General features: G+C 40.8%; 2 protein-coding genes across 3 annotated transcripts in view; one reads left to right on the top strand and one right to left on the bottom strand.

Annotated features, from left to right (window-relative positions):
* Positions 1 to 1,052: 1,052 nt before the first annotated feature.
* LOC144704498 (proline-, glutamic acid/leucine-rich protein) lies at positions 1,053 to 7,276 on the top strand. The gene is made up of 13 exons (XM_078576941.1): positions 1,053 to 1,379; positions 1,516 to 1,632; positions 2,340 to 2,404; positions 3,592 to 3,697; positions 3,818 to 3,889; positions 4,092 to 4,151; positions 4,271 to 4,400; positions 4,493 to 4,683; positions 4,777 to 4,961; positions 5,025 to 5,152; positions 5,242 to 5,528; positions 6,373 to 6,616; positions 6,741 to 7,276. The coding sequence occupies exons 1-13, from the start codon at positions 1,110 to 1,112 to the stop codon at positions 7,223 to 7,225; spliced, it is 2,340 nt and encodes a 779-aa protein (XP_078433067.1). The 5' UTR covers positions 1,053 to 1,109; the 3' UTR covers positions 7,226 to 7,276.
* Positions 7,277 to 7,299: 23 nt separating this feature from the next.
* LOC144704500 (putative glucomannan 4-beta-mannosyltransferase 11) overlaps positions 7,300 to 9,623 on the bottom strand; it is a 6,631-nt gene continuing 4,307 nt past the window's right edge. The window contains exons 3-9 of one of the 2 annotated variants that reach the window (XM_078576943.1): positions 9,405 to 9,623; positions 9,146 to 9,238; positions 8,893 to 9,029; positions 8,664 to 8,777; positions 8,389 to 8,588; positions 7,648 to 7,842; positions 7,300 to 7,557 (exon numbers count right to left, since the gene is read on the bottom strand). The exon at positions 9,405 to 9,623 is cut by the window's right edge and continues 34 nt beyond it. In XM_078576943.1, the coding sequence (XP_078433069.1) occupies positions 7,392 to 7,557; positions 7,648 to 7,842; positions 8,389 to 8,588; positions 8,664 to 8,777; positions 8,893 to 9,029; positions 9,146 to 9,238; positions 9,405 to 9,623 (1,124 nt within the window). In that variant the 3' untranslated portion in view covers positions 7,300 to 7,391. Of the gene's footprint in view, positions 7,558 to 7,647; positions 7,843 to 8,388; positions 8,589 to 8,663; positions 8,778 to 8,892; positions 9,030 to 9,127; positions 9,239 to 9,404 lie in introns of both variants that reach the window. The other variant, XM_078576942.1, reaches the window with a different exon arrangement.

The following is a 9,623-nucleotide window of genomic DNA, read 5'->3' as shown; positions in this document are numbered from 1 at the left end:
CATTGTCCAGTTAACTGGACCGAGACCAAGACCGGACCAAGACCCTACGAAACTTCAATCTATATTTAGGTTTTTACTAAAAGTGTACCAAGACCGGACCATGTCCTTCCCTATTTTGGGAGTAATTCTATTCGAATCACATGCAAAGTCAGCAATTTCAACTCAACATACCAACCAGGGAGATATGGGTGGTGATTATGTGACAAGATGGTTTATGACGAGACAAAAAATATCGGGACGAGGAGAAGGCCATCTTGAAACGTCTTGCCGTGCCATCCATGACAATCACCCACTTTTACAATAGGTTTTCTCTCTTTTTAAGAAGCGATGGACCGAGGTATGTTTTACATTCATGTGTAGTATGACTAGGGATTGGCACACGTCATCCGTCGCTTCACGCGTCATCGTGACGGTGATGGTGACAGTTTTAGGGGTCCGTGATGGTCACAGTGACAGATGATGAAGTGGTCGTGAAGAGAACGTGTCAGTTATGGGGTGCCCAGGACGCGTGTCGTGACAGAACGGCCATCTCTGATTAAGGCCGTTACAGAATTTTTGAAAAGTTAAAACGGCCAGAAAATACATATAAAAATCGTTCTTTTTAATCTTTCAAAACAGCTGAGATTTCGCCACATGACGTGGCCATTTCGATTTCCTGGCATTTTGCACAGAAGTCCCTATTTCCTGCGCACACGAACCGATGCTGCCTATAAATAATTGGAGCTATACCCCTCCATTCAAGTAGAGTTTTATTCACGTCACCTGTGACATTGATGCCGACACGGTGACGGGGATATGACCGGACGTCATATGGAGGGACGGTGACGAGAACGTGATGATTTTTTTGCATATGCTGTGACGCGTGACGGGACGGTGGCATGACAAAAGTTTCATCACGTCACCGTCTGTCACGTTTCGTCATCTGTTCCGTCACGTCCCGGACGTGGCGTTCCCTAACTGTTTGACCATCCTTGAGAAATCAGTGCAAATTTCCTAACAAGAGGGTCATGGGCCATACCATCTTAAACCCACTTGGCCCAGACCTGCAATCCACTAAACCCTAAACCCCAGTCTCTCTCTCTCTCTCTCTCTCTCTCTCTCTCTCTGCCATGGATTTCCTGGATGACGCGAACGACGCGAGGCTGAAGCCGAGGTTGCTCATGGCGATGGTGAGGGAACGTCTACCGGACGAGAAGAGGGCGCTGGGAGACGCTTACCGTCTCTCCTCCGTTCTATCTCTTGTGCGCTTGCACGGCCTCCTTTCAGAGTCTCATTCCAACGATAATCCTGGCAAAGACCACAAGAAGCTTGCCGTAGCGTGGAAGGCTGCTGTGGATGCTTGGACTGAGCGCTGTGTCTCTCTCTGCACTGATAAAATGGTATGTAGTTTATCAAGGATTGAAGAGAGTGTGTGCATTTAGAGATTGATTGGTTTTCAAAATTTTTTTTTGATATTGATTGAATTTGGAGATGGGTTTATCTGTTGAATTTCTTCTAATTCTGGATTTTTAACAGCCGGATAAGTGCTGGGTGGGAGTCTCGTTCTTGGGATTGACATGTGAGTTGTGTGCTGACTCCCGCTTTCTGGAGTCTTATCCAGCTTGGTTCCAAGCGCTCCTGAGTAATCTTCAGGTTGGCCATCCCCCTCATCTCCGAATGTTCTTCCCTTTGTGTTTTTGATTGTTTGCATTAACTTCTTAATTTTGGTGATAAGTTTGGATAGGTTGAGTATTTCTCTCTAATTTCGTGAAAATCCTAACTGGACCTCTAAAATGCGAAAATTGCAAAGCATTGAAGACTGGTGGTTAAGAACAAAGTGAAAGAGGACGACCTATGGAGAATGAAGAAAGGCTCAGACTATGAGAAGTGCTCCTCCTATACCCTCCAGTGTTTTTAACTCCTGATTGGACTATACTGAATCAACATATTTATAACATCTCTGATATAAATAGGCCCCATGTTTGAACCCGGCCTCTGGTTTCCGACGTTCAGATTTGTAAAGAATCAACATACTCTTCTACGGACTCTATTTTTCCATTCATCAATTATTCGGACATCCCCTCAGAACAAAGATGGTGATAGTGCTGATATCATTCCCTCTTGTGGAGTATGTTGTTGTATCAGATAGTGCTCTATAAAAACATAATGATTGAGTATACTGGGTATGGTTATCAGAGATAAAAATCATTCTTATCATTCCAGTATACATTCGATAAAAACCGTATCTGCTGTGATTATTGTGGGTTATTTTCGTCCTATTGTTTTTGAGTTTGGGAATACACATTTAAAGTACTTCACATCTTCTCATTTTCTTCTTGTTTCCTTGTATATTTGAATAGCCATTGGCTGATTCGGATCTTGTGAAGTCGGCATCTTGTGCATCCCTATCAGACCTCTTTAGAAGGTACGCTTATCTTTTTCATACCCTTTTTTTAGATAAGCGGGCGGAGGTTACCTGAGATTGGTGATCCTACCTATTTTTCATGCCATATTTTATCTGAAAAACTCTAATAAAATTGGCTTGAAGAAAGTCCGCTTAATCAGATGTTTGCTCTTGTACCTTAATTGGAAAGTGATACATCCAGCTTGTATCACTAAAAGGAATTTACCAGGAATAACACGATCGAGCTCAATTGCCAACAAATCATGAAATGTCCATGACTGTTCTGATGAATCTGTCTTGAGAGAGAGAGAGAGAGAGAGAGAGAGAGAGAGAGAGATGAAAAGAAAGATATAAATGGACTGCCCTGATGGACGAGTTCCCCTCTGGCCACGGATGGATCCTCCGCTGCTCCGGCCTGCGGCAGTCCGCCGCTTCTTCCCGATTTCCGGTAAGACTTCCAAGAAAATGCCCATCCCCTCCCATTGCAGGTTGTTCCTCCTTTTAAGCTAATTCACACGTGCAAACATTCGCATGTGCGTTCTGTTGGGTTTCTTATTTTTGAATGCTGATGATACATTCTTGTAAAGAATGTATCAGAAAATATGGACTATATTAACATACGGACCACCTTAATTGAAAAAAATATATTATTTTTGAGCCTCAAAGCTCTATACACTAGAAGTCCATGATAAGGGCCTTCAACTCCATCAGTATCAGAACATTGAGGACGACAGATCTGATGATAAAACCTTCAAGAAATCTGCAATAGCGAGTTCCAACACAAGAACGAGAAGAATTATTGAACGTCCAGGAAGAAATGATGAGGGGAGGAGAGAAATGTATTAGGAACGAAGGAGGGAGCTAGGCCGAATTGGCTTCACTCATACAGCAGGGAGGATCAACTGATCGCTGGCCAATCCCTCTGGCGGCTCCAATTTCAAATGGAAGAAATGCCTACTGCTTCTTGAACTCGAAACCCCTCTTATTTATAGCTTGTTATCCCGCATCCTCCTCTTTACTTCAAAATCCACACGTGCTTCAGTTATGGGCACGAGTGGCTTTCTTCATCTTCTTCCTTCGGTAAATTATCAAGAGTTTCTTATCTGTCCTTTTCAAGATGTAAATTTTCTTGACTGAAGATAGTTTTTTTTTCGGAGGCATCCTTTTCTTCTGTACTATTCTGACCTTATGAATCTGAGTTTGACTAGGCTTTCGAGGTTTCCTCATGTGAAGAAAGATGCAACATCTCTTGCAGGCAAGGTTGTGCTTCCAGTCCTTCAGCTAATGAGCCAAACTAATACTGATGCTGTTCTGGTTAGTGATCATTTGGTCAATGAATACTGATCTCCAAAGTATTGTGTTTTAAATAGTATGCGTGAAGTTTGTTTTCTGGGATAGACGTCATTCAAGATCTTATGGCTTTTTTCTATGAAGGTAGCAGCGGTTGATCTATTTGGTGTCCTTGTGACCTTCTTCCCATTTTCACTTCATCGTCATTATGAAAAGGTAAAAAACATCATTTCTTGAATTTCCTCGACATTGTTAGTTTTAGAAGTAATTTGATGTAATGCCGACCGACCATTGTGTTTGATTTCCTTTCGATGATGCATTTAATTAAGTATTTCTTCTTGGGTGGATGGAATGCCAGATCTCTGGATGAACATTTTGTTTCTCTACTGCTTAAGTCATTTCTCTGCTGTGGTGCCAGGCTGAAGCGATCGTTATTTCTATCCTCTTCAATAACAAGTGCAGCGAGGATGTGTCCAAGGTGAGGTTATTTCATGCTTTCTTTACTCTCTCTTACGTATTGATTGCAGTTTTATTGAATATCACTTGCAAAATCTCATAATTGGTATTAATTTAATTTCTTATCTCTCCCTTAAATAGAAACTGGTATACTCTCTTGCTTCCCTTCCATGTGTGAAAGGTGATGAAGAATGCTGGAACACGATAATGCTGAAAGTTCTTATTTCTATTAATATGTATCTGAACCAAGCCTTCAAAGGACTAGAGGAAGGTCTGAACCCTTTTTTCAGCTGTTAAAAATTCAGGCAGTTCATAGTACGTGACTTTTAATGCCTGTATTTCCCATCATTGCTATTGATACAGATCACAGGTCATCTGAAACCATGTTGTTGTTGGTTCCCCCTGGAAAAGACCCTCCTTGTCTATTAGGAGGGCAGTCCCTCTCTTCTTCTTTTGATCTAAAGATGGCATCCGACATTCAAGATGTGTTGATTCCTAGGCTCTCTATTTTGATGCAATCTTGCTGCGCTCTAATTACCTATCCGCCATTCCAAGTAATTCATTATTCTTTACATTTACCTTTTTAACCTCTTGAGGAAGGAAAAAATAAATTTCTAATTTATCATGCAATTTTTCTTTTCGGGCAGGTGAATCTACCTCTCCGTTCTTTGATTTTACTTGTAGACCGAGTGATGGAAGTTGATGGTTCATTACGTCAATCTGGATCAATATTCACTTCTGAGCTACATCAGGAAGTTCTTTGCGCAGAACTTCCAACACTCCAGTTGTATTCCTTAGACCTTTTAATGGCTATTGTACAGTTTACGGGAAGGTGAGGTTGTTTTTCATTTCGTTGTGGGAAAACAATATTCACTAATTTTTTCATTTTTTTTAGCCCATTGTTGGTCTATGCTTCTCATATTAAGAGAATTCTGACAAAGTACTTGAAGCGAAACCCACTGAGCTGTTTAAGGGTTAAAGTTTACTCGATCATCCAGGTTTTGCTCATTAAAATGGGTGTGGGTATGGGATGATCATTATTTTCTATTTTCTATTTTTCTTATCCTTCCATCTTGGGTTTCAGCCAAAATCTGTTTTCAAATTTTGATCAGGAATGGCTCTTCAACTGGGTGAAAATGTCATCGGCAGTGCATTTAACGACCTAAGTAATCTCCTCCACCAGAAAAAACCAAAGCTCCCCGACTTAAACCAGGCAACTCCGGTAGCTCAATCCATGTTTCCCACCAAGAACAAAAAGAGAAAGCAACGACCCAACGCGAAGAAATCAGGCAACGAGGACACGACTGAATCTAGACAAGACTTATTGAACGTAACACCCACAGCCCGTCTTTCTGTTCAGATTTCTGCTCTTGAGACCTTAGAAGCTCTTCTCATTGTGGTGAGTTGGAACATTTTTTTTCACATTTTTTCTCAAATATTTGAGGGACGTTTTGTGATTTGCCTTGAGATTAGTTTTTCTTTAATTACATGTAGCCCTCTTTTAGGAGGGCAGTCAAGAAGTTACTGAATTGACCCCGAGATGGGCTTAGAGCCTTTGTTATTATTCAGTGTTTCCTTTCTCTTCCTTACCAACACTATTACTCTATTGAACCCGTAACCCTAGAGGCTCTTCCCATTATGCTTTGTCAGCACATTTATCTTTTCATCCATTTCTTGAAATCTTTGGTTCATTGAAAAATTGTGGTTGGATACCCAACCTTCCTTTGGAATAATTTCCCTTTTAATTCCTGTAGTCCTCCCTCAGCAACGGCAGTCAGGATGCTGAGTTGGTGCTGACTGGACCTGTAGGCAGGTTTCAGCAATTTTGACAATGTTTACTTGACACTGACATATGTTGATAGTTTGCCTATAATTTCTTCCAAGTGAACGGGCATCAACGTCACCGTCACCATCTACGGTTTATACCTCTATCCATACGTTGACAAGGACAATGATGTTGATGCCTCTCTATCCATACGTCAAAGTCAAGTGTCTACTGTAACCTATCCAACATCATCGTCATTGTTAACCTCATGGAGGGTCTAGGAAGTTGATTAGCTCAGAACCCTACTTATACCCGTTGTTATTTTTATATATTTTCTTTTTCTTCTTTACAAGATCATAACTCCATGGAAACATACATCATCCTCTATTTTTTGTTTTCTTTGACCTTAAAACTTCAAATTATGAAGTTCTCTGTTATTTTAATCTCTCTTTGCTGCCTCTTCCACAAACTTTAACAGGCAGGGTCAGTGGGAGCAGAGAGTTGGAGGCGCGATGTCGACAAGCTCCTGATTACTGTCGCAACAAGCGCGTGTTCGGTTGTCCAAGCCAACGATAGAAAGAGAAGCTCTGTTGAGTGGGAACCACCCTATACATGGACTGCTTTTAAGCTTTCTGCGTTGAGAGCGCTTTTAGCGTCTCTGCTCTCATACTCCCACATACGTCCGCCTTATTTATCTCAAGGACTCGAGCTCTTCTACAGAGGTAGGAAAAAAATTTAAAATTTTCAGGTTGATCACTGTTCTGGGGTGATCTTCCTCATTATATATTTTTGAAAAATATTTCTGTCTTTGGAGATTGAATCTGATATCTTTTCCCTTTTTCGCAGGCCAAAATGATGCAGAAAAGGAAGTGGCCGAGCTCTGCGCAAGGGCAGTGCTTGCTCTAGAAGTGCTCATCCATCCTCGGTCCCTTCCATTGATCGCCAAGATCTCTGACTTTGACCAGTTGGCCGTTGACTTTACTCAGAAGTCATCCTCAATTGTTGACTTTGGCGAGACTCCCCTGGCAAATGACGATTTTACCCTGGTGAGTGATGATTTTCAGCCTAATATGGAAGTTGATTCTGTTGCCTTAGCTACCGGGGACGAGGCCGAGGCTGTGGAGACGGCTCAAAAAACCTCTGGAGTTGATTTTTCTGTTCCTAATCAAGTCAACGACCAGGAAAATGTCAAACTGGGCCCACACTTAGACGGTCAAATGGGCCCTTCCCTTCCTCGTGGCCCATCAATTGTGGGCCCATCCTTTGACGTTTCCTCCCCATCTCTAGATTCTTTGCCAGATATAGTGGATGCTGACCCAGACTCTGACTAGCGGCTGTTCCTGCCGCTTATGAGATACTATTTATTCATTCTCATGGTTAAATTTAGCTTTGCCATGCCATTTATTTTTGGCTTGAAACTGGGTTTTGGTTGAAATTTTGTTTTGGGTGGAGATTGTTCTTCATCAAAGTTTATAAAATGGTAAAGAATATGTTTTGTTACAAAGAACTGGGGACTGCACAGCCAACGTAACCCAGCCCTACAATGGAGAATGCCATGCTCTGCATGAACATATACACATAATGGTAGTTTCTACTGAAGGCAAGATTGTAACATGCACAAAGAGAGAGGAAAATACCCAACCCAAGCTCTGCCCAGTAAATCCTGACAGAAAAAGGCATGGAAAATAAAAAAAATTATTATGCATGATGAACAATAAGATTGTAATTTTTTGTATTTTAACAAAGCGCCTACCTGTCTATAAATCTGAATCGACAAGCTTTGTGTTTATCTGATTTAGGCATAGCATCGGCAGCATCTCCAAACTTTTTGGTGACTACCCAATCGTTGACTCTCCCCATCTCCAAAAGCCCAGCAATGATTGCCCTCATGCGATGCATGGCCATGACGTTCTCAAAGAGAATCCACAAGGCCATAAGATGGATTGAGCTGCATCCAATTTACAGCTGTCAATTCAGTTCCAGATATAAATTCTCATAATATCATAGGCATAATACCATACACATTTATAAACATGTATATTTACACGGATGCGTATATATATACGTATACATATACATATGCATACAAATATATGGATTTGCATGTGCATGAGTATATTTCTATGTACATCTGCATCTGCATATACATCTCGAAATACATCTGCATCTGTAAGTATATATCCATTTACAAAAAATGCATTAATTCATTAAAACAATATTTACAAATATAGTCACAAAACAAGTAGAAATACATATACATGAACATGCACACATAAACAAACATATATACATGTACATATACACATACACAAACAATTATACATATACATAAACACACAGACATATGCATATACATGTGCATATAGGTGCATGTACATATAAATATGCATATACATGTAAACATACATATGTATATACATGTGCATATGCATATACTTGAATAAATGCAATCTATGCAGTTAATGGAGATGGCAAGGACTTTGGCCTTTTCAACCTGGGGTTTCTGAGGGCATTGAACAGGGTGATCACAGTGGGCACATAAACAAGACCCCAGGGGGGAATCTCAACCTCGGGGAAGAAGGCAACGAGTGGAATAACCAGGCAGTAGAAGACGAAGGTGAGGAAATGTGAGACAATCTTCCTCACAAAGAAGAAGCTGTATATTAAGTAGACCTTCTTCCACAATGACACTTCCTGAAGAATAAACAATGAAATCTGTGAATTATTCCTCGCGAACATGTAGCAAGAACTTAGTTTTAAATTACCCACCTTTGCTTTTATAATATCCAATCCCATTTTCCTGAATAGATTTGCCCCACCGCTAGTCCACCGATGCTGCTGATCTCTATAAGACTGGAACGTACTGGGCAACTCACTCTTCACCTAAAAGCGCCATGAAACTTAATTAGTGGGGTTAATTATATCCATAATTCTCTCTTTCTTTCTGTTATTTTTCATTTATCTTATGATAAATGAGGATGCATGTTATATAGTTGACCTTAACATCACCAAGGTATATAAATCTCCAGCCTCTAAGGCAAGCTCTGATAGCTAAGTCCATATCCTCCACGGTGGTTCTGTCTTCCCATCCACCAGCATCATTCAGAGCTGATACTCTCCAAACACCGGCAGTTCCTTCAAATAAAAAACACATTCAATAAGATTTCACCTTCCTATCATGAAAGAAATATCGTTTCTTTCATAAAAAAATTCCCACAGCCAATAATTCAAACCATTGAAACCGAAGAAACCATGAGCAGAAGAACCCCCTTCTTGCTCCACCTTGAAATGGTAATCCAGTGACATCCTTTGTATCCTTGTCATCATGCACTCCTTGTAGTTTACTAAAAAAAAAGATGAGAAATATGGTTAAAATCTGAAAATATTAAAAACCCATTACGAAATTACTCATATGTTATCTCACGCCCACAAACTTTGAGATATTCTAAGCGAAATATTAAAATATGGGCGTCTCCGTTGACAGTTTTAAGCGCTGAAAAATAATCTTACCGAATTCCCATCGTGCCTGAACGAGTGCAACGAGAGGGTTGTGCACCAAGAAAGGGACGGTACGGAGGAGGAAGTCTGGTTCAGGCTGGAAGTCAGCGTCAAATATGGCAACGTACTCGCAGTGGCTAACGTAACTCCGAGCCAATCCTCTCTGCAAAGCTCCCGCCTTGTAACCCTTTCTCCCATCCCTCAGCTCGTAGTTGATATTATGGCCTTGGG

Source organism: Wolffia australiana, chromosome 6, assembly GCF_029677425.1.
Source record: "Wolffia australiana isolate 7733 chromosome 6, ASM2967742v1".
NCBI classification, from domain to species: domain Eukaryota; kingdom Viridiplantae; phylum Streptophyta; class Magnoliopsida; order Alismatales; family Araceae; genus Wolffia; species Wolffia australiana.
The sequence above is the reverse complement of the archived record's forward strand: the minus strand, read 5'-3'. Positions and strand labels throughout refer to the sequence as shown.